At 38.8% G+C, this 25,711-nt stretch overlaps 1 protein-coding gene, 1 long non-coding RNA gene and 1 pseudogene across 2 annotated transcripts; 1 reads left to right on the top strand and 2 right to left on the bottom strand.

Annotated features, from left to right (window-relative positions):
* Positions 1-927: 927 nt before the first annotated feature.
* On the bottom strand, positions 928-25,711 carry LOC111490322. Its single transcript, XR_002719535.1, has 4 exons — positions 25,699-25,711; positions 21,653-21,948; positions 3,778-3,784; positions 928-938 (listed from the first exon to the last, which is right to left on the bottom strand). It is a non-coding gene; the product is annotated as an uncharacterized LOC111490322 (long non-coding RNA).
* Positions 9,120-9,238, bottom strand: LOC111494294 (annotated as a pseudogene).
* LOC111490080 (40S ribosomal protein S4-3) lies at positions 22,262-24,624 on the top strand. The gene is made up of 5 exons (XM_023138553.1): positions 22,262-22,377; positions 22,955-23,032; positions 23,137-23,317; positions 23,614-23,711; positions 24,024-24,624. The coding sequence occupies exons 1-5, from the start codon at positions 22,375-22,377 to the stop codon at positions 24,456-24,458; spliced, it is 795 nt and encodes a 264-aa protein (XP_022994321.1). The 5' UTR covers positions 22,262-22,374; the 3' UTR covers positions 24,459-24,624.

A 25,711-nucleotide genomic window follows, 5' to 3' on the forward strand; every position in this document is an offset into this window, starting at 1 on the left:
TCACAAGTTCGAAGCTCTGGAAAAGTTCAGATAGTATAAGACTGAGGTTGAGAATCTATTAGGAAAAACTATTAAAACACTTCGATCAGATCGAGGTAGAGAGTATATGGACTTAAGATTCTAGGACTATATGATAGAACATGGAATAACGTCTCTGATGGTGTTACTATAACACGTGCGGAAGCAAAGGCACTCTAAGTACATCAATTGTAGTAAATTAACTAGTATGTTCATAAGCATTAAAACTCAAGGAGTTTGAGTACTAACCTTTTGTAGTTCAAATTCTTTTTTCCTCACGAATTGGTTTCGAACCACCACTAGTGTCTTCTTCACTATTCTCTGGCCTTAGAATGGGATTGTGGAATCCAGTGAATGACTAAACTTGGGAGGGATTTAGTATATGAAGGGAGAGTTTGTGAGAGTTAATCTCAAGCTTTTTTCAAAAAGAATTTTCATGTACCTTGATCACTCTCTTTATAGAGTCTAGACATATTTGCATGTTCATGCAAATTTGAGATTACCAAATTTGGACACTCAAAATTCCACTCAAATTTTTAGGATTATGTGATAAGCATGCAAGTTTGAGTTAACCAAATTTGGACACTCAAATTTGTGTGGTTTATTTGGCAAACATGCAAGTTTGGTTAAACCAAATTTTGACATTCAAAATTCAACTCAAATTTGTGGGATTATGGGACAAACATGCAAGTTTGGTTAAATCATATATTGACACTCAATATTCCACTAACTCAAACATGGATTTTTCCACTAGGTGAAGTCAACATTTTGACTTTCTTTTATTTTAATTCAACAATTAATTTTAATAATTAATTTCAAATCAAAATAATACTAAATGACTAATTAAACAATTTAATTAATATTTAACATTAGACAAAATGCTAATCACAATCAATTCCGCACATATTGATTATGAATCACTTTTCATAATTAAAATATTTAAATCTTATTTAAATATCTCTAATTCTTTCTTTCTTTTTTTTTTTAATTCATGATTAAAACAAAATGCGGTTAAATATATTATATATATTTAGCGTGTATTACCTAATTTGAATTCGAACACTTCGAACTCACTCGTCACACTATTCTAAGGTTTAGTCCGCTATGAGCTAGCAGAGGGACCTAATGGACCTACAAATCATGGGATCCATCGATCCGAGATTAATCGGCTAAACTCATTAACCTTGTTAACCAACATTCGTTAACTACTAGGACACTCCACTATAGGCTAGTAGTTGCACTCCCCTCTATAGATATATTTCTGTTCTTTTGAGATAACCATGATTAGTAAGTCGATCCTTCACAGGTTGTTCGTAACTACAGCTAAGTCAATTTACCGTTTTACCCCTAAAGTTACTTCTTGTTCCTTAAGTCCCACTGGTCCTCTAATGAACAATTGGTTTGTGGTCCAACCACCAAACCGAATCCCTCTCGGGCCAATGAGAGGGTGGGGCCCTTTGTTCAAGACTTGGAGTCAGTACTTAAGGGAACAATCTCTCTACAATCCCTAAAACCGGATAGGAGTGAATTTCATCCTACACCCTATGTCCCCAGCTATTCACTAGTTTTACCCATGAAATGGGAGGCTCATTAAATCGGCGAACTCGGGCCACTCTCACCCATGAAAATCTAAGGATAATTCCAAATAAACAGAAGTTCATAGTTAGCTCAAGATTAAGATCGAGCTACCTCGGTCATCGAATGAAAAAATCCGTCTCAACAGTAAACGGCATTATAAAGTGAGAGTGGTTTTCTTCATGGTCCGATATTATGCAATACTCATTGCATAGGACGCCCCCACTCACATGTCTCCACATGCAACTTCGTGATCACATTGTTTATATCATATACAAAAGTGGGCCGCATCCATAGTGTCCCCAAGATAAGGTACTCAGCCTTATCCCTGTACAATAGATCATTTTAACTATATACTTGAACTTGATCCACTCTTATGTCTCTACATATAGTTCAAGTAATCATACTATAGCCATAGTGTTCTTAGTTTATTGGATTTACATTAATGATCGTAACATTCACTTTATTCAATAACAATCTTTACTGAATAAACATCAATAATAACTTTATTGAAAACAGAATATGTTTTTGTTTACAAACTATGAGTTTTAGGACATAAAACCCAACACACTTCCACTTGGACAAAAACAACAAAGAGGTGGATGAGAGAGCTCAAAGGAGGGGAATTTAAGTGAAGAACAACAACAAAGTTTGATAACTCTCTAATCATTTACTCTCTTTTCTTATTCTATGAATTTTACATGATTAAAATGATGATTCATCTGTTTAAATAAGTTTATATGGAGAGCTAAACTTTATAAGGGAAGCGGGAGAGTTTTATGTAGTTTAAGTATGTTAACGGTGTAATTTTTAGTTTGTTAAAAAGTTGCTATTAGTGATTTACAAATTTGTCTAGTTGGCCACTTTAGATGCATGATTCTTCTCTTATTCAAAAGAAGAGAGCAAGAAAATTCTCTTTAGTACTCTAGTTTCATTGCATGGATATGTGAAGGTAATTGAAGGGTTTGAAATAATTCTTGTTAATAGAAATTACAAAACAATTATGAAAGTAATCACCACGCATGACCCTCAAAAAAGGGTTTGAGAATTTATCAAAAGAAGATAAAATCCACCATAAATTTCAACAACTTATCTATTTAAACTCTCATAGCTGAACCTTCCTCATTATTATTGATTTTCTCATTACTATTTGTTTTTCCACCGTAATTGACACACATTTGAATGATACTAAAAAATCACTTAGTTTTTAGCAACAAAGTAACTAAACAAAATAGGTTCTCTATGCAATCGATAATTTACTTATTACTTGCTACTTGTGATAGTGGATACTTGCATGTCCTCCCTTAAACCAGATGTACGAACCGTCATAGGCCCTTAGATATCCTCCCTTAAACTCGTAATAAAATGAAAGATCTTCTTCTTTTGTTGTATCAATTAGTTCTAACGTAAACTTGCATAACCAAGTGAATACCAATTGATGGTGTTAATATAACACATGCGTAAGCAATTTGGATCTTAGGCACTCTAAGTACATCAATTATAGTAAATTATTTAGCATGTTCAAAAGGATTAAATGAGTTTGAATACTAACCTTTTGTCGCTCAAGTTTCTTTTTCCTCACGAACCGGTTTCGAACCACCACTAGTGTTTTCTCCACTATTCTCCGTCCTTAGAACAGGATTGTGAAATCCGGTGAGTGACTCAACTTGGGAGGGATTTAGTCACTCTATTTATAGAGTCATGTTTGCATGTTCATGCAAATTTGAGATCACCAAATTTTGACACCCAAAATTCCACTTAAATGTTTGGGATTGTGGCAAGCATGCAAGTTTGAGTTTACCAAATTTTGACACTCAAAATTCCACTAAAATTTGTAGGGTTTATTTGGCAAGCATGCAAGTTTGGTTAAACCAAATTTTGACACCTCAAAATTCTACTAACTCAAACATGGATTTTTCCATTAAATGAAGGCAACATTTTGACTTTCTTCATTTTGATTCAACAATCAATTTGAATTATTAATTTCAAATTAAAGTAATATTAAATGATTAATTAAACTATTTAGTTAATATTTAATATTAATTCAAATGTCAATCTCAATTAATTCCGACACATATTTGATTAAGATATTTAAATCTTATTTAAATATCTCAGATTCTCTCTTTTTGTTTAATTCGTAAATAAAACAAAAATGCGGTTAAATATATCATATATATGTAGCACATTCTTCCTAATTTGAATTCAAACACTTCGAACTCACTTGTCACCCTGTTCTATGGTTTAGTTCGATATGAGCTAGTAGAGAGACCTAATGGACCTATAGATCATGGGCTCCAACGATCCAAGATTAATCGGTTAAACTCATTAACAACCATTCGTTAACTACTAGGACACTCCACTATAGCCTAGTAGTTGCACTCCCCTCACTATAAATATATTTCTGTCTATTTGATATAACCATGATTAGTAAGTCGATCCTTCACAGGTTGTTCGTAACTATAGTTGGGTCAATTTACCGTTTTACCCCTAAAGTTACTTCTTGTTCCTTATGTCTCATTGATCCTCTAATGAATAATTGGTTTGTGGTTCAACCAGTAAACCGAAACTCTCTCAGACCAATGAGAGGGTGGGGCCCCTTGTTCAAGACTTGGAGTCAGTGCTTAAGGGAACTACCTCTCTTCTATCCCCAAAAGTGGGTAGGAGTGAATTCCATCTTGCACCCCACGTACCCAGCCATGCACCCAGTCTTACCCCTGAAATGGGAGGCCTATTGAGTCTGCGAACTTGAGCCACTTTCACCCATCAAATCTAAGGATAATTCCGAATAAACAGGAGTTCATGGTTAGCTTAGGATTAAAATCGAGTTACCTAGGTCATCGAATGAAAAGAAAATCAGTCTCAGCAGTAAGCGACATTATAAAGTGAGAGTGATTTTCTTCATGGTCTGATCTTATGCAATACTCATTGCATAGGACGCCCCCACTCACATGTCTCCACATGTACAATTTAGTGATCACATTGTTTATGTCATATACAAAACTGGGCCGCATCCATAATGTCCCCAGGATAAGGTACTAAGGTACTCAGCCTTATCCCTATACTATAGATCATTTTAACTATATACTTGAACTTGATTCACTCTTATGTCTCTACATATAGTTCAAGTAATCATACTATAGTCAGAGTGTTCTTAGTTTATTGGATTTAGATTAATAATCATAAAGTTCAGTTTATTCAATAAAAATCTTTACTAAATAAACAATAATAATAACTTTATTGAAAATATAATATGTTTTTGTTTACAAACTATGAGTTTTAGGACATAAAACCCAACAAAGGCATACTCTTCCAATATCTTCCTTCCATGTTTGAGGCTTAGGAACTCCTCTTAGATTTGGTGCATGACAAAAATAAATGTGCTATGCCCTTTAACTTATAAGTGGCATAGTGAACTTTGTAGATTTTCATGTCGTAAATGTATTGAAAGGTTGTTTCTATTGCTTCTAGCTATGTCTCACTACCACGAGATCTACCTGGCCTCTATCAAACGTTGGTTGATCGAACTTCTTAAAGTCTCTTAAGAATCATGACTCTTTCATGGTCCCTTGAAACTCACGGGGAGAATGTGATACTTGGCTAGCTCAGATAGCATGCAATACCCTACTTGTTGAGTTTCCATATTATCCTCATGAAGGACTACAAGGCCTCCAAAGTGAACGTGATAGTTGGCTAGACGGGAGGTGCAGCCTGACTAGGAATAGGCAATTACTGGGTCTGTGTCTCTATGTTTTGTACTTAGGCCGAGGGAATTTCTACCTTGAGTGACCGTGTTAGGTTATGGAGCCTGCTGCTTATTTATAGCTTGGTCAACGGTTATATCCGGTAAAGCTATATCCGGTAAAGCTATATATGGTAAATAGCTATATATAGTAGATGGTTAAATCTGGTAAAACTATATATAGTAAATAGCTATATATAGTAGATGGTTAAATCTGGTAAAGCTATATATAGTAAATTGAACTAAATATATATCCCGTCGGGTAGAGCTTTGAATATGTACTTTCTGTATTCTCTGTAATTCTTTACTGTACATACGTGAAGTCATCAATAAAAAATAAAAAAAAATCTTTTAGCCAGAGTTCTCCTTGCACTTTTCTCTATCTTGTTCTTCGTGTTCATCTAGATTGAGTGTGTGCGTTGTTGTGCGATCCTAACAACTGGTATCAGAGCTAGGCAAAATTCACCACGATCTGTGATGATGGAAAGTTCAAAGATTGGAATTGAGAAGTTCGATGGATCCGATTTCGGTTTCTAGAAGATGCAGATTGAAGATTATCTGTACTAGAAAGATCTTCACGAACCTCTGTTGGGGGCGAAGCCGGATACCATGACCACGGAGCAGTGGAAGCTCAAGGATCGAAAAGCCTTAGGGATAATCCGGTTGACGCTATCCAGAAACGTGGCTTTTAACATCATCAAGGAGAAGACAACGTCAGATCTGATGAAAGCGCTGTTGAATATGTACGAAAAACCGTCGGCTATGAACAAGGTGTATTTGATGCGGAGATTGTTCAACCTACAGATGTCTAAAGGTGGATCTGTTGTTGATCATATAAATGAATTCAATATGATTGTAAGTCAACTGAGTTCGGTGGAAATTAATTTTGAGGATGAAATGAAAACATTGATTTTGATGTCATCTTTACCCGAGTCGTGGGATACTGTTGTTGCCGCAATCAACAGTTCGCGAGGATTTGATAAACTGAAGTTTGATGAAATTCGAGATATAGTTCTCAGCGAAAGTACTCGCAAATGAGAAATTGGAAATTCATCTGGTAGTGCTCTCAGTGTTGACCAACGGGGAAGAAGTAAACCGAAGGGCCCAAACAAAGGGCGATCAAAATCAAAGAATCGAGAAAAATCTTCAAATAGACTAAACGTAACATGTTGGAATTGTGGAGAAAAAGGTCACTTTCGGACAGGTTGTACAAGACCAAAGAGGAAGTAGAATCACAAATTTGGAGATGATGATGATTCTATAAATTCAGCAGAAGACATTGGGGATGCTCTAATCCTCAGTGTGGATAGTTCGATTGAATCCTGGATTTTGGATTCAGGTGCATTTTTTTCATTTGTCTCCAAATAAAGAGTTGTTCAGGAATTTCAAGTCTGAAAATTTCGAGATGGTGTATCTTGCAGACAACAAAGATTTGGAGATTAAAGGAAAAGGAGATGTTTGCATAAAAACTTCGGCAGGAAATCAGTGGACATTAAATGATGTCAGATATATTCCTGATCTCAAAAGAAACCTGATCTCATTGGTCAGTTGGACAGCACAGGTTATGCAACAAAGTTAGGGAAGAGTTCGTGGAAGATTATGAAGGGTGCTATGGTGGAAGCACGTGGCTCAAAATTTGGAACCTTATACACCACTGCAGGGTGTATGAACATAGATGCTGTTGCTGAGAGTGCTTCAAATTCAAGTCTACGGCACAATAGACTCGAACATATGAGCACGAAAGGAATGAAGAGGCTGGCTGCGAAAAGAGTTTTAGAAGGTCTAAAATCTGTTGATGTGGGTCGTTGTGAGAACTACGTTATGAGCAAGCAGAAACGAGTTAGCTTCACAAGGACCGCCAGAGAATTGAAGAAAGTGCGGTTGGGAATGGAACCATATGTGGAGCAAGGTTCGACGAAGCAAGTGGGAGTTGAGCTTGAGTTGTAGGAAAACTCACTTAGTGATGTTGTAGCAGATACTCATGAAACTCCTGAGACTACTGCTGAGGAACTAGATGTGGAGCAAGTTTCCAAGACCACGAAGCAAGTGGAAGTTGAGCTTGAGTTGCAAGGAAACTCACCTAGTGATGTTGTAGCAGATACTCAAGAAACTCCTGAGACTACTGCTGAGGAACCAGATGTGGAGCAAGGTTCCAAGACAACAAAGCAAGTGGGAGTTGAGATTGAGTTGCGGAAAAAATCACCTAGTGATCTTGTAGCAGATACTCAACAAACTCCTGAGGTTGTTGCAGAGGAACCAGCAGTAGAGCAAGTGACACCTGAACCGGTGTTGAGAAGATCATCTTGTACTATCAGAGTACCAGATATGTATGTACCTTCATTACACTATCTGTTGCTGATGAAAGGGGACCACAACCCTTTGAGGAGGCCCTACAGTTGGAGTATACAACCAAGTGGGAGCAAGCCATGAATGATGGGACGTCTAGGCTTCAAAAATGCGTTGTACTGAGACTGAGTACGTGACAATAGCTGAAGCTGGAAAGAAGACGATATGGATGAATGACTATCTGGAAGAATGAGCAAGAAGTAGCATGAAGATATTCTTTATAGAGATAGTTAGAGTGTCATACAGTTGGCGAAGGAACCCGATCTATCATTAAAGAGAAAACACAGAAGACGATACCATTTCACTTGCAGGTTAGTGAAAAATGATGATGTGTTTGGAGAAGATAGAGGATGCAAAGAATCCAGCAAACATGTTGACAAAATGTGTTGATGTTGGAATATTGAGGTTGTGCAAAGCCTCAATTGATATGGTGCCATGAAGATGCTCATGGTCGTTTGAGAATGAAATTCTTGGTTGACTAGATCAGTCTCCAAGTGGGAGAATTGTTAGGTTATGGAGCCTGCTGCTTATTTATAGCTTGGTCAACGGTTATATCCGGTAAAGCTATATTTGGTAAAGCTATATTTGGTAAAGCTATATTCGGTAAAGCTATGTATGTTAAATAGCTATATATAGTAGATGGTTAAATCTGGTAAAGCTATATATAGTAAATAGTTATATAGTAGATGGTTAAATATGGTAAAGCTATATATAGTAAATTGAACTATATATATATCCCGTTCGGTAGAGCTTTGAATATGTACTTTATGTATTCTCTGTAATTCTCTCTTACTGTACATATGTGAAGTCATCAATAAAAAAAAAAATTCTTTTAGCCAGAGTTCTCCTTGCACTTTTCTCTATCCTGTTTTTTGTGTTCATCTAGATCGAGCGTGTGCGTTGTTGTGTGATCCTAACAAACAATTCAATGAAATTTTCAAAGGCTTACCTTCTACCTCTTACTCTGATGATCCCAGTAGGTGGTGCCCTTCTTCTTGACACCATGATCGATATGAAAGAAAATTTAGGGTTACTTGTAGGTACCTCAAGTGTCATCAAAGGTCTTACTTCAAAGGTCTAACTTGAACAAGTAGCCCAAAAATAGTTTAACCAAAGTCCTTAAAATCTAAGAGAATACTTAAACTTATGCACGCTTGATCGAGAAGTTCTGATGGGATCTGGTGCATTAGTGCTGGTATGATCGCACCCAACATGCCATGCGCACAAATTGCATTTAATGCATGCGGGGTGGCATGATCGAGGCGACGGTGGGTGCACGCACGTGCTCGAAACGACCGGTGGGGCCTGCGCGGATATGTCGAAGAGAAGAAACACGATGGGCTTGAGCGTGCGATCGGGGTCAGGTTGCCATTTGTAAAGAAAGGAAGAAAAGAACGGGTTGAAATTGAAATAACGAGCAAAAGAAATAAGAAATAACAAAGAGGTGCAACACGAGGACTTCCCAAGTGGTCGCCCAACTTAGTACTACTCTCGCCCAAGCACGCTTAATCGCGGTGCTTTGATGGGATCCGGTGCATTAGTGCTGGTATGATCGCAACCAACATGCAATGCGCACAAATTGCATTTTACGCATGCGGGGCGGCATGATCGAGGCGACGATGGGTGCACGCACGTGCTCTAAACGGCCGACGGGGCCCGCACGGACACGTCGGGGAGAAGAAACGCAATGGGTGTGAGCGTGCGAATGGGGAGATGTTGTCATTTGTAAAGAAAGAAATAAAAGAACGAGGAGAAATTGAAATAACAAGCAAAAGAATAAGAAATAAAAAAGCACGCTTAATCGCGGTGCTTTGATGGGATCCGGTGCATTAGTGCTGGTATGATCGCAACCAACATGCTATGCGCACAAATTGCATTTTACGCATGCGGGGCGGCATGATCGAGGCGACGGTGGGTGCACGCACGTGCTCTGAACGGCTGACGGCGCCCGCGCGGACACGTCGGGGAGAAGAAACGCGATGGGCATGAGCGTGCGAGCGGGGAGATGTTGTCATTTGTAAAGAAAGAAATAAAAGAACGAGGAGAAATTGAAATAACGAGCAAAAGAATAAGAAATAAAGATGGGGTGACCTTCTTGAATAAGGACACCGCCTAGGGCAAAGTCGGAAGCATCTGTCTCTATTTCAAATGGCTTTGTAACATCTACTAACCCGAGGACAGAACCCCTCATCATGGTTGCCTTCAGATCTTCAAAGATCATTTGACATTTATTTGATCACGACCAAGGGTGGTCTTTCTTCAGGAGCTCTGTTAATGGGGCGGCTCATCGTGAAAACCCTTCGACGAACCGCATATAGTAGTTTGCCAATCCTAGGAAGGATCGCACATCAGATACGAAAGTAGGGATTTTTCACTCTTGGATAGCTTTTATCTTATCGCTATCCATACCGATCTGTCCACAACTGATGACATGTCCAAGAAAGAAATAAAAGAATGAGGAGAAATTGAAATAACGAGCAAAAGAATAAGAAATAAAAAAGGGGTACAACCACGAGGACTTCCCAAGTGGTCACCCAACAATGCATTAGTACTGGTATGATCGCACCCAACATGCAATGCACACAAATTACATTTAACGCATGCGGGGCGGCATGATCGAGGCGACGGTGGGTGCACGCACGTGCTTGGAACGGCCGGTGGGGCCCACGCAGACACGTCGGGAAAAAGAAACGCCATGGGCGTGAGCATGCGAACGGGGGTAGGTTGCTGTAAAGAAAGGAAAAAAAGAACGGGAAAAATTCAAAATAACGAGCAAAAGAAATAAGAAATAAAAAAGGGGTGCAACACGAGGACTTCCCAAGTGGTCACCTAACTTAGTACTACTCTCGCCCAATCACGCTTAGCTGCGGAGTTTTGATGAGATCTGGTTGATTAGTGCATTAGTACCCTTTTTTTATTAGGGCATATGTCTTTGCACCCGGGGTGTCCGACCCATAAAGTATCGTGACATTCTTGAATGAGCTTTTTCCTCAGTTCTCCCATTCTTGGGACGTATAATCTGTTTCTTTTAGTCATTAAAAGGTCTCCCTCGACCCAAAACTGTCGTGTCTTCCCAGTGTTAGCTAGTTTGATGACAGTTTTGGCCGATGGTTCTTTATGTAAATGTTTTTTGATGATGTCGCGCATCAATCCATAAATCTTACTTGAGTCAATATGGGCAAACATGCATAGGGCCGCATGTTCTCTCTTCCGACTCAGCGCGTCGGCTACTTGATTACTCTTTCCAGCCTTGTATTCGAATTTGAAGTCGAATTCAGCCAATGACTCCTTCCACTGGGCTTGTTTTGCCGTCAATTTTGGTTGATCGAAGAAGTGGCAAATGGCGTTGTTATCTGTCTTCACTACGAACTGTGATCCCAAGAGATACTGTCTCCATACTCATAGGCAATGGACCACAGCCAGCATTTCTTTTTCGGAGACAATGTATCTCCTTTCAGCATCGTTGAGCTTTCGACTTTCATAAGCGATGGGGTGGCCTTCTTGAATAAGGACACCGCCTAGGGCAAAGTCGAAAGCATCTGTCTCTATTTCAAATGGCTTTGTAACATCTACTAACCCGAGGACAGAACCCCTCATCATAGTTGCCTTCAGATCTTCAAAGATCATTTGACATTTATTTGATCACGACCAAGGGTGGTCTTTCTTCAGGAGCTCTGTTAATGGGGCAACTCATCGTGAAAACCCTTCGACGAACCGCCTATAGTAGTTTGCCAATCCTAGGAAGGATCGCACATCAGATACGGAAGTAGGGATTTTACACTCTTGGATAGCTTTTATCTTATCGCTATCCATACCGATCTGTCCACAACTGATGACATGTCCAAGAAAGTTGATACATGTTTGTGCGAAGGCACATTTTTCTTTCTTGACGTACAACTAATTCTGCCACAGCTTGTCAAACACTAGCTTCAGGTGCATCTTGTGTTCCTCTAGGGTTGTGCTGTATACAACTATGTCGTCAAGGTATACTATGACAAATTGATCCAAGTAGTCGTGAAAAACCTGATTCATTAGCATGCAAAACGTAGCTAAGGCGTTTGTCAAGCTAAAGGGCATTACCAGGAACTCGAAGGCCCCATATCTTGTTACACACGTCGTCTTGGACTCATTGCCCTTCGACGATATGTACTTGGTAGTACCCTAATCGTAAGTCCAACTTCGTGAAGTATTTGGCCCCATGAAGTTGGTCAAACAAGTCAGATATTATCGGTAGTGGGTATTTGTTGCATACTGTCACCTTGTTTAAGGATCTATAATATATGCACAGACGCAACGTCCCATCCTTCTTTTTCTGAAATAGTACGGGGGCTCTGTAAGGCGCCTTTGTCGGGCGGATGAATCCTGTCATCAACAATTCATCTAGTTGTTTCCTCAATTTGACTAGCTTAGGGGGAGCCATCCGGTATGCGTTCTTCTCTAGGGGTTTAACCCCGGGGAGGAGTTCAATTTCGTGATCAATACCTCGACCGGGTGGTAATGTTTGTGGTGAGCTCTCTAGCATTATGTCAGCGTAACTGTCTAGTACCTCCTTGATTTCGCTTGGAATATTTTCCTCAGTGGTCACTTCTTCCATCAGTGGTATAGCCATAAATGTAGGTTCCTCTCGTGCGAGTCCTCTTTTCAATTGTATGGCCGAGATCATTCTAAGATTACCTGGTTGCGTGATGCTTGCAGGTATTATTGTGGGGTTGCGATCGGTGATCACCAAGCATTTCGCCAGTGGCGTTGGGATAACTGTGTGTTCTAGGAGGAAGTCCATCCCAAGTACCACGTCGAATTCGTCCATGCGAACCACAACAAGGTCCAACTCTCCTATCCAAGCCCCTAATTTGAAGGGGACTCTTTTGGAAACTCCCACAATAGGCAAGGCCTCGGAGTTGACAGCTTTCATTTTTTCGGGGTCCTTTTCTATGGTGAGTCCTAATCTTCGTGCTTCTTGTTCAGCGATGAAGTTGTGGGTCACTCCTGAGTCTATCAAGGTGCTCTTGCTTGGTCGAGAGTTTATTGTCGCATCTACGAACATGAGCCCTTTCTCTATTATCTTCTTTGGGTCGACCTTCCGTTTGAGGGCTGACAAGAATTTAAGCGTGCCCATTCGGGGGTTGTCTGTATCTTCCTTCTTGTCTGGCATCGTCCTGACTCCTGTGTCGTTGCTCTCTTGAATGGATACTTGGAGTGCACTGAGAGAGGCCCGATGAGGACAATAGGACAGCTTGTGGGGGCCTTTACACAACAGGCATTGTAAAGGTGTTGTCGGGTGATTCTTTTGGGGGTAAGGTCCTCGAGATGTTCCTGCTTGGTTGTTCTGAGGAGGCCTATCTGTCCACCCGCTTGGTCTGTCGTTACTTCCATTTGGTCTATTGGGGCTTCCATTTCAATGACCTGGCGGTTTATATGTTTTGTCCCCAGTGTTTGGGGCCTGTGTTGTTTTTCTTTGGTAACCCGCTTCGTTCCCATAGTCTAGGAGTCTTTTAGCGCTGGCAATTGTAGTAGCTAGGTCTTGGACCTTTTTCTCGTGTATTTTTGTTTTGGCCCACAGTTGTAACCCATTTATAAAGAAGAATACCTTGTCCTTCTCTGATGTGCCCTGATATCTAGCATCAGGGTCGAGAACTGTCTGACATAGTCCCTTATGCTTCCAGTTTGCTTTAGGGCTATTAGTTTTTCCATTGCCAGATGTTCTACGTTTTCGGGGAAGAATTGGTCCCTCAACTCTCTCTTGAGGTCTTCCCACGAGTTGATGGTGGACAATCCATTCTCGATGTCTTGCACCTTCGTACGCCACCAAAGTTTGGCATCGTCTATGAGATACATCAAGGCTACTGTCACCTTTATGCCGTCGGTCCAAGCCGTTGTGGCTTTGAAGTACTGTTCGACATTAAAGATGAAGTTCTCCAACTCTTTGGCATCCCGGTTCCCTTTGAAAAGTCTAGGGTCTGAGAACTTCAGTTTGCTGGATCCTATATTAGTTTTCCCAGTCGTGACGTTCTCCACAGCTTCCATGGTCACCTCAATTCGGGTGTTCATGACGACCATCTTTTCTTGGATGTCATTGATCGTTGTTCTGAATTCTTCAGCTAATCCATTGAACAAACTCATCATAGTATTTTGTAGCGCGTCGAACTCTTCGTCACGTCCCTCCTTGTGCACGACAAAGCTAATGAGGCTACCAGACGATCTTGGCCTGCTCGTAGGATCAACTCTTTCTTCGAGCGAGGTCACTCAAATCATCAGTTCTGCGATTGGCAACCCATCCAGGCGGTTGCCCATTGCGTCGATTTCTACAACTTTTCCTATCAGTTCTATCACCCGTGCTTACAGGAAGCAGATGGTGTCAGGGACTTCTTTGAGGAACAACATTTCCTCCTCTATTAAAGTAAGCCAGCCAGCTTGTGATTTGGGTGTCGACTTTTTCGTCGACAAAGGGGTGCAACACGAGGACTTCTCAAGTGGTCACCCAACTTAGTATTACTGATATGAACCAAGAGACATCAATCATACAATATGCTTCAATGAAGATGTGAAGAAAATATTCTTGAAATTATCAAAAGATATTTCAATTCATGCCACATTGAAGAAAAATGAAGTTTCATGTTTTGAATTTTGGGTGGAGTACAATTTAGATTAATTTAGAGTTATTGTATTTCATTCATGTATTTTAAGACTTTTAATTTACTTTAGGTTACAATTACATGATGGTTAATTAAGGCCATTAAGTATGAATGTTACCACTCTTGGAATGCCTTTAGTAGTTTCATTTTGAGGCTATATAAAGCCATATATGTTGTATTTGTAAGGGACTTGGAAAATATATAGTAAAAGAAGCATTTGTGCTTTCTTTAGCCAATGGCTAAGTTTATTTGCAATTCTATGTAGTTTAGGTTGCATGTAGAATCATTCAAGCTCGACATGATCAATCTTGCTTGTGGAGTGATTCGAATCTCAAACAAGTGTTTGAGATATTTGATCAACAAGAATCATTCAAGCTAGACATGATCGATCTTACTTGTGGAGTGATTCGAATCTCAAACAATGTTCTTGCCTTGAGATATTCGATCAACAAGGTAATCCGAATCTTACTCCCCTTGTAGTGGTTTCTTATCTTATCAACTACTCTCGCCCGAGCACACTTAGCTGCAGAGTTCTAATGGGATCTAGTGCATTAGTGCTGGTATCATCGCACCTGACATGCAATGTGCACAAATTGCATTTAACGCATGCGGGGCGGTATGATCGAGGTGACGGTGGGTGCACGAACGTGCTCAAAATGGTTGATGGGGCCCGCACGAACACGTCTAGGAGAAGAAACGTGATGGACGTGAGCTTGTGAGCGGGGTGAGGTTGCCATTTGTAAAGAAAGGAAGAAAAGAACGGGGAGAAACTGAAATAACGAGCAAAAGAAAGAAGGAAAAAAAAAAGGAATGCAACACGAGGACTTCCCAAGTGGTCACCCAACTCAATATTACTCTCGCCTGACCACGCTTAACTGTAGAATTGTAATGAAATTCATTTCATTAGTGCGGATATGATCACACCTGACTTACAGTGCGTACAAATTGTATTTAACACATGAGGGGCGGCATTTTCTAGGCCACACACTGCTTGGAACGGTTGGTGGGGCGCACATAGACACGTCAAAGAGAAGAAACGCAATGAGCGTGAGCGTGCAAGTGGGTGCTTTTGCCATTTCTAAAGAAAGGAAGAAAAGAACGGGGATAAATTGAAATAACGAGTATTAAAATAAAAAAAAAAAAGGGATACAACACGAGGACTTTCTAAGTGGTCACCCGACTTTGTACTATTCTCCCTCAAATATGCTTAATTGCGGAGTTTTAATGGGTTCAAGTGCATTAGTGTTGGTATGATTGCACCCAATATGGAATGTGCTCAAATTGCATTTAACGCATGTGGAGAGTCATGATTCAGTTGGCGATGGGTGCACGCACGTGCTTGTAGTAGCCGACATGTTCCACACGGACACGTCGAGGAGAAGAAATGCGATGGACATGAGGGTACGAGAGGAGGTGGTTGACGTAAAGAAATGAAGAAAAGAGTGTGCCATAGATAGTTTGAGTTTGTTTGTTTCCTTCTATGGTTGATTAAAAATTACCGAAAAAAATATCTTTGAATAGAGAGTTGAAGGAATTATGTTGATTCAAATTATATATAAAAAAATATAAACAAAAGAACAAATTAGTAAAACTTGCAAAATCTGACGATAATTTTAAAAAAACGTTAAGAAGACGAACTGCTGGTGTTTGAGTGTCACACGAGGGGAGAGGAGATGCATATCATCCATTGAAGAAGACACGCATTACGCAACGGGGGTCGGGAGCACGTTCGGCTGAGTGTTGACATGTGTCGATCGGAGAGTGGAGCAACGTGTCTAACGATGAGTAGAGACATGCATTGCAAGGTCAGATCTGACTCGACGGATCGATTGTACCCTGCGTGACTTGGGAATCGTGCATCTAATCCAAGAAACCAACCCAACTCGACACATATCTCCCTTCAACATGCACCTTGTGTCACACTATGAGAACTTATGCTCCTCCTTTAACTGTCTTTGTACGGGCGCGGGGGACTCCCTCCCAAGCACGTGGAAGCACATGGTGAGCTCCCCATTTAATCACCATTCAATTATTTTTAATCCCATTTTTTATACTAACCCTATTACAACTTGATATAGACCTACCACAAATTTTGAAAATTTTAAAATCCATAACCCACAGAAAAGCTAGCTCGAAAAGGATGCGACATCCAAATAAGTAGTCGTTTGGACTTTCCTTAAATAACACTTATACAAATGTGCTAGCGTGCAGGCATTTATCACCTTAAGTTATTAAATTATGCATTTTTAGGACCTCAAAAGGACTTTTTTTTTTTAATGAGTAAGCAATATATTTATAGAAAATTACCGAAATGCCCTAAGGATAAGACTATGAGATGCATGATTATTTTTATGCTATCACCGAGCTAGGTAGGGAATATGCATATTTATAAGTGAAGTAGAAAAATTTGGTCGAGTAAGTTATGCATGATGTGGATAATTACTAAAATGCCCATAAGTCGAGATTTTGAGTCATATGTTATTTTATGTGCTCATTGTGGAGCTATAATGCAGGATGGTTATTGTTATTTGTGCTTTGAGTGATTGATGATGTTATCTCCTCATTGAGCTTGTATGTTTAGCTTCAGGTGATCGATTGTGTGTTCTTCCTATAGAGTGTGTTTATCTGCACAGAGCTAGAACTAGGGCTCTAGAGTTAGGTTGGCTAGACAATGACCTAGGTTAGGACACCTCCAATAGATTGAGCACTTTAGGATTGTAAGTAGCGGCCAAAGGGTCTAAACCCTAGTACTCCTAGACTAAGAAAGACTCGAGGAGTCAAATTCAGGTACCTTAGAGTCCAAAGTTTGCGTTAAGCCACCCACCCACCTTTGGAATCCAATAGACCTCCTCGTTACTAAGAGATGACTAAGGTGATGATTAAAATTTTTATGTCTCGTGCTTTAGGTAATCGATAGGAATATCTCCTTAACAAGCATGCATGAGCCAACCAAGTTAGGCTTAGGGTCCTGCAGCTCGAGCAATTTACATGTAGACCTAGGTTAGTACGTTTCTAGTAGACATTGCACCCCAAGATCGTGAGCAACGATCAAGGATCTACACCTGTGTGCACCCAGAAAATGGATTAGTGCGAGGAATTGGCCCTAAACATCCAATGAAACAAGAGACGAATTTAAATCGTCTAGATGCCCTTAAGGACCTAGTAGACCTCTACGACATCCAAGAAGGACAAAGGTAGCTCTCTTAGTCATTAGCAGGATGTACGGTGTCATCAGACCCTTTGCTAATAGATCTCCACGGTGTTAGATGTCTAATGGTGCCATCAGAATCTCCGATACAATTTTCACTCTTATACTAATACTATCGAGCTAGGCCTAGACCGGTTAGGATAGTGCACAAGGTGACTTCACCCAACCTTGTGGAAGTGACAAAGTAGTAAACTTGCCTTGAGAGGGGGTGGAAACACACAGGTTGAGCTAGCTGGCCGAGTGTCACACCCCCAAACTAGGGTGACTTTATGGTTTTGTGAAAAGGTTCGCTAGCAAATCATCCATCATCCATAGATGATATGTAGGCTAGCTAGCAATCACCTTAGTGTCCTACTTGCGTGTGCTTGCATATATCTTTTTGAATTAGATGTAATTATATAACACTCTACAACAATGATCCTCCATTTTAAGGTTAAATATATCCACCATTACTGTCATTACTATTTCAACATACTCTTAATCATTACATATATGAACTTGAGTAGTGATTAATTTTGACAAATGATCTGTCTTTAAAACTCCATTTTTGATATAATTTTGAAGCTTTCCATTTAGGATGATATGCATACATACCAAGGCAGCTCCTGTTCTTCCATAGATGCAGAAATAGAATTTGCAGCTTTCCTCTCTCCCGTAGATATATATACTACAATCATATGCTCTACAAACTTGCTAAATAGGATGATTAGATATCTTATGTTAATATTTTTAAATTATTTATTTGGAGATATACAAATGAGAGTACCCTATGTCATGAATTTGTATAAGAATGAACTACGACTTTGTTCACTTTTTTAAAATTCGTTAATTGATAAAATAAATATTTTATTGGACAACTATATACTACTCAATGCTAATCCATCTTAATTTAGTTTTACTTTTTTTATAATAATTTTGTTATTAATTAATAATAGTTTTTGTGTTTTGAAGATTTCATATGATTTCAACCTTCTAATCACTCAAATCAAAATAAACTAAACATAATTTTGAGAGTTAACATCACGGACTAATCAAATCTAACACATGACATCGGCCATAGGTGGGCTTTGGGGTGTTTTAAAATAAAAGATAGAAATAGTAAGCATGAAATAGTTTATTATGGTTCAACATGAAAAAAATATCAATTTGCATGAATCGAGCCTAATTGTACATTTACTTGAGCTATTTGATAAAATTCTAAAACATTTATTTTGAACATGATACTGAAAATTTTAATCCACATCAGCAATCCAAGTGGATCATTCACTACCTAATTAAGAGCATCCTAGGAGAACAAATTATCCTTTCTCAGCCCATGGGAAGAAACACACACGATAAAAGGAAAAGGTGACCTAAAAAGAGGGGAGAGCACATTTGGGAAGAAAAATTGAAATAGGCATTAGAGGACTCTACTGCTGTGAAACCATAGAGGAAGAAGGAGAAGAACCCTAATCTAGTTGTTGTTGACCGCAGAAGGAAAAGAAGACCAAGAATGATAGATTAGGGCGAAGAGGTGGACGTGAGAGCTCAATGTAAGAGAACTTCCATGGAATAACAACAACAAAGCTGGATAAATCTCTAGTTCCTTACTTTCTTTTCTTATTCTATCCGTTTAATATTGGTAGGGAGACCTAAACTTTAAGTATGTTGTTGGTGTGATTTTAGTTTATTAAAGAGTTGTTGTTAATGATTTACATGTTTCTTTCTTCTCTTATTCGAAAGAAGAAAGGTAGTAATGAAATTCTCTTTAAATACTCTAGTTCCATTGCAAGGATAGAAAGGTTAGAAATAATTATTTTACGAGAGTCTTGTTAATAGAAATTAAAAAAGATTATGAAATTAATCACTATGTATGTTTGTGTTGATTTCTCGTTATTTTCTATTTTTCGAATTTTGTTTAATTAGTTTACCATCATAAACACCCATTTAAATAATACCCAAAAACTCAATTAATTTCCAACCATAGAAGTAACTAAAAGGATAGGTTTGATGTGGAATCAAAAATTTATTTATTACTTGTGATAGTGTATACTTGTACTTGTTATTTTTTTTTTTTTTAATTTTACATCATTTTATTATATACATCAACGACAGATTAGCGACATAGTCTCAACTCACATCTAGGGCTTCATGCGTTCCTTGTGACACAGTCTAAAAACCTATGCTCAAGCCTTCATGCGTTCTAAGTGGCATAGTCTGAATACCTAAGCTCAAGGCTTCTTACGCTCCAAGCAGCGTAATCTGAAAACCTACATCTAAAGCTTCTTACATTTCAAGTGATATAGAATGATCCTGCATCCCAGATTTCATGTGTTCCCTGCGATACAGTCTGGCTACATATGCCCAAGACTTTACAGTTCCAAGTGACATATTCGGAAGGCCTACGCTCAAGGCTTCATATGTTCCAAGCAGTGTAATCTAAAACAAGCTTCCAAAGTTTTTTTACGTTCCAAACGATGTAGTCTAAGTACTGAACATGCTGTACTGTGAGAGGTCTTAGAACTTTCTTAAGTTTCAAAGTTTGAGGACCTTGGTCCTTTATTCTTGAGTGGTACTTAGCATTCTGTTTATCTTGAAAGTTATAGAGCTTGTTTAGTATTTTTCTTGGTTCTCAACCTTAAACACTTTATAATTTCTAAGGTTAGTAATTTTTTTGAAGCATAAGTTGTATCATGCATTCTTAAGCTCTACATAACTTAGTAACATGCCTGAGTCATTCAAAATGCCATGAAGTCATAATATATTCTTTAGACAATTCTAGAAGAGTCTGGGTTCTTCGGTAAGAGTTACTTGAGGTATTTTCTCAAGCAACAGACCATTACGCAGTGACGTGAAAAAAACAATAAAAATACATAAAATTTAAAACATTTAAACACATGCATGCAATTTGAAATTTAATTAAAATAGTAATGAAAATTTTACTTTTATAGAGAGGCAAGAAGAGATCACTAAAATATATCAATACGAAATGAAACGATTTAGAATACATGAAATGTAGGATTTAAAGGTAAAGTACAAAGAGGACTACAGACTCAAATGTGGTGGGACTCTCTATAGCCAACCACCCATGTGCGTCTCCATCTCGACCGCTACGTCAAACTTCACCTGAAAAGAAAGTTGAAGTAGTAGGAATGAGTATATTAAATATACTCAATAAGTAGCTTGCTGGTAGTTCATATTTCGTTGTTATATTTTATTGGTCTTGTTCATCGTTCGGTATCTTATTCTCTTTTGGGAATTTGTTCTCCTCGTGTAGGCTCTTTCTAGGCCTTAGGTTTTCTCTTTCTACTTTCTCTTGGTTCTTGGTCCTATCTGGACCTCTAGCTCTCGGAATATTCTTGAGTTCTCTAGGTCTCCTGGTTAGTGATTTCTACTAGTCTCTCATCACCATCATCATATCTCAAAGCCCTCAAGGCGCGACCTCAGTACTCAGGGTTCATGCATTCTAGGAATCGACCAACTCTCAAGTGTACTACTGTAGACCCCAGCCACTCGTGACATGTTCACTTAAAGAAAACTAACTAGCAAACTTCCTATAAGTCCAGCAAAGTACCATCAACAATAAAATTGTCAGTTCTATAGTTATGCGAACACCTGATAATCGAGTCAGGTTTACGATTAGAGGTTAGTTGGTGAACCCCTATCGTTCCCGGATAACTGCTAACTCATATGCATGAACAATAAATCTCAACTAACTCTAATGTACCAACGTGGACCCCTATCACTCGTGATAGGTTCACTAATAGAAAATTAATTGGCAAACTTCCTGTAAGTTCCCACAAGGTAACCATCAACAATAAAATGGTCAGTTCTATAGTTACGCAAACCTATGACAATCGAGTCAAGTTTGTGATTAGGGGTTAGTTGGCGAACCCCTAATCATCCCTGGATAACTGCTACTTCATATGCAAGAGCAATAAATCTCGACCAACTCTAATATACCAACATGGACCCCTGTCACTCGTGACAGGTTCACTAATAGAAAATTAACAAACTTCGTATAAGTCCCCACAAGGTACCATCAACAATAAAATGATCAATTGTATAGTTGTGCAGACCCCTGACAATCGAGTTAGGTTAACGATTAAGGGTTAGTTGGCAAACCCCTAATCGTCCCCGAATAACCGTTAATACTGTAACATATGTGACGGAGGCATAACATAATGATCTAATCATGAGAAAGCTAGTCATGAATCTCGATTCATAAGGTAGTGCGTACGCGTTTCAGTAAACATACATAAACACATTCAACATGTGTCATCTCTAACACATTCTATGCTCAAACTTCTAAAACATACTTCTCATATCACACTTTCATGCATACTATGAGCATAGCTAAATTCAAGGTTCCGAGGTTCCACTTACCTGGAAAGCGTGACACTTTTTGTTCAGATTTACGTCTATGGAGGGTTCCAAAATTTGCCAAACTCCTCGGGCGATGTGGACTTGCAACGAGTTCTTCCAACGGTTGGTCTCCGAGAGTTGGTGAGCTCCTCCTCCATAATTAAACATCGTGGAGTAGAATTGAAAATGACTCAATAAAATAAAATGGTATGTATGGTAAATTCTGTATTTTCTTTAAACTCTTTCCTTCTACAATTCACCGGGTCCTGCCGTAAGCCTATAGCCCAAAACATGTCCATCCAGTTTATCAACAATGCCTTAGCCCAATTTTTCCTTGCCAGCCCAGTTTAATGGCCCAGAAACTTTGCCCTAAATTCAGTACCCTTCCTCTCCCTCGAATTACCAATATTATTCTCCTACTCGGGCTTTCAAATAACGTCTTACCGCCATTTCAACAATCTCTTGTTCGCCTCTGCAGAATCTCTAGCTCTTTCCAACTTCGTTTTGAGGATATGGTCAGTGGATCTCTTTATCAACTCTTCTCTTTTCTCCTTTGGTTGATGTCTTCATTGTCCTTTAAGATGTTCTATATTGTTGTTTCCAACTTCATTTGGATTTTTTTTTTTTTTTTTCCTTCTGTAATATGAGATTTGTGAGCCCACTCATTTGTTCGTTCTGGATTTGTGAAGTGTATCGTTATAAGAGTGATGCTTACTGTGAGGTATACCCTGTGAAATGGCCACAGCAAAGGCCTCGGCTAATTCATCCATGATACACCAATCCTCCACTCAACTTCTTTTGGGTCTGATTTCTTTTTCATATCGGAATTATGTGTCCTAGAGAGTGTTTTGAGTTTGGTTCTGGAGCCGTCCATCATAAAATTTAATCGTGTTGTGTCAAAGGCTGTGACTGAAAAAAGGCATGGAAGCTGTTTAGTATAAAAAAATTACTATTAGTTTGGTCGTCCTACAATCCCAGAAATATGCACAGCATAATAGTTTCTGCAAGATGTTCATCCACATATTTTTGTTTACATCATTTTCTTATTCAAAATTGATAACTTCGCCATGAAATTAATGTCGGCTTTGATAGGCAAGAGGATTGAAGAAGCATTTGAAGAGGCTCAATGCTCCAAAGCATTGGATGCTCGACAAACTCGGTGGTGCATTTGTGAGTGAAATTTCAAGTTTCCATTTCAGTTTACATTTTTTTTTTTTTTTTTGGGGACAAACTTATTGATGACATTTAGTTCTACCTTTTTAATTCCTTTGTAGGCCCCCAAACCTTCATCTGGACCTCACAAATCAAGGGAATGTCTCCCACTGATTTTGATATTGCGTAACAGATTGAAATATGCTCTCACATACCGTGAGGTAATTTCAATTTTGATGCAACGACATGTTTTAGTTGATGGGAAGGTGAGGACAGACAAGACGTACCCTGCTGGGTTCATGGGTATGCTTATCTCAAACTTCGCATGCATACTATTATTTCAGTTTCAATACTTATTCACCATTTTTCATAAGTCCCACAAATGCACATATCTTTCTAGGCAAATTACTATTCAAACGAGATACATAACAGTTCCCTGATAATAGAATGTGTTCCAATGACTTGATTGTCTGCTCTTATCTAAATCATTCTCTTAACCATGGTAGTGCTTTCATCCAATGTCTCTTAATTGCTTAATATGCAATCCATTCATTATTTTTTTTATGTACATTTCAAGCATGATGCTTTTGTTTTTTTAGATGTTGTGTCGATTCCCAAAACAAATGAGAATTTCCGGCTTCTCTACGACACAAAAGGTCGATTCCGTCTTCACTCAGTCAGGGATGAAGAGGCTAAGGTTAGCTTTTGTTCTTTCATGACGAAGTTTGATATGTTTGTTACGACAATTCCTGTTGTATAGATTGTATACTGTCAGGATTCAGAGGAAATTAGATGCAATTGCAATCAGAGGTCTTACAACTTGTCCAGACAGAAAATATCATATTTTTAAAACCATTGTGCATTTTTTAGATGCTGTTTTTCACCTTGATTATTATCATGTGAGGTTCATGAAGGCAAATTAATTTCCGAATCCTCTGAAGTAATAAGTTTGTCTGTTGTCCATGATATATGGAATGGGATGATTCGTGATGACCGATTGATTTTGCAGTTTAAGCTGTGCAAAATCCGATCAGTGCAGTTTGGGCAGAAGGGAATTCCTTATCTGAACACTTACGATGGACGAACAATCCGATATCCCGACCCCCTGATCAAGGCAAACGACACCATCAAGCTAGACCTCGACTCGAACAAGATTGCTGATTTCATCAAGTTCGATGTGGGAAACGTTGTGATGGTGACTGGTGGAAGAAATAGAGGACGAGTTGGAGTAATTAAAAACAGGGAGAAGCACAAGGGAAGCTTTGAGACAATTCACATTCAGGATGCTACCGGGCATGAATTTGCAACTCGGCTGGGCAATGTGTTTACGATTGGGAAGGGGACAAAGCCATGGGTGTCCCTTCCCAAGGGCAAGGGTATAAAACTATCCATCATTGAAGAAGCCAGGAAGAGGCTTGCCAACCAAGCAGCCGTTACGGTTTAAGAGTTGAGTATTGTAGTCATGATTCTAAGACCATTTTTGTTTAATATTTGGTGTTCTAATATGATGATAAATTAGATGTTGAGACTATTTCTGTTGCTTCTATAATTTTTTGATACAACACTGTTCCAATGACTCCATTTTTTTTTTTTGAATATGGAGATGGAAATATTAGCATCTATTAGGAATCTATAATTAACATTTGACCAAAGCTGTTAAATTTTATAAGATTTAAGTTTTAAATTTTACATATCGACCATTATTGATCATAGGTTGTTACGCCTAGCTTCCTCTTCCTCTATGTTTGTTCACTCGTCTCCATCAAGGATTACTAGGTATTCTCTACTAACCTTAGCTCATATGGGAATATACTTTTAAAAATGACATTGTAAATAGCATAAATTTCAAAAAATTTAAAGCAACTTCTGGAAATATAGTCATGGTCTTATGTGTTTGGTCTTATGTGTTTCATACAAAATACTGAAATTTAAACTAAAAACAAATATGAAATAATTAAAACATATGAAATGAGACAACTTATTCTATACTAAGCATCTATCCTATATACGTGTCATGGTATTTGCTTGTGATGCCACGACCTGAGAATACTCAGTAAGTGACCCACTATAGGGGGTCATGCTAAAATGCAAACCCATGCAATCATGCTCTAGGGACCTATCTGTATTTACTACAAGGGTGGCCTCTAGTCCGGACTAACTATGGATGTGCAATACTTTCCTATACATGACCTACACGTGCGAGTGGGAATCTCCAAGCAGTTCGCACCCCCCTGGATCCATCATCGTCGAGCTAGCTGTCTGCAACGACGTTCAGAGGTCAGCAGATCCCTGTGTGTCATGATCAACATGATCATCGTCATCATCATAACGTGCGTGTCCACACTCATCATCATAAATGGGAAGTATCATGATGCTTATGTACACACAACATGCATGAAATCCCTTTATTTCTCATTTTAAAACATCCTTATGACACAACCATAGTCTCATCTCTATATTACATTTAATAATACATTCTCATTATTCATCATCATATTAAGGTAAACGTCATGCATCATAAACATCATAATCATCGTAATTTCATCCAATGCATCAAGTACATCAAGTACATCATACATCATCATATAACTCACGTACGTCATCACACTTCATTATACATCATAGTTCATGCATCATCACATAATTCACGTACGACATCATACGTCACAACTCATACACCATACATCATATAATTCA

The sequence above is a fragment of the Cucurbita maxima genome, unplaced genomic scaffold, assembly GCF_002738345.1.
Source record: "Cucurbita maxima cultivar Rimu unplaced genomic scaffold, Cmax_1.0 Cma_Scf00001, whole genome shotgun sequence".
NCBI classification, from domain to species: domain Eukaryota; kingdom Viridiplantae; phylum Streptophyta; class Magnoliopsida; order Cucurbitales; family Cucurbitaceae; genus Cucurbita; species Cucurbita maxima.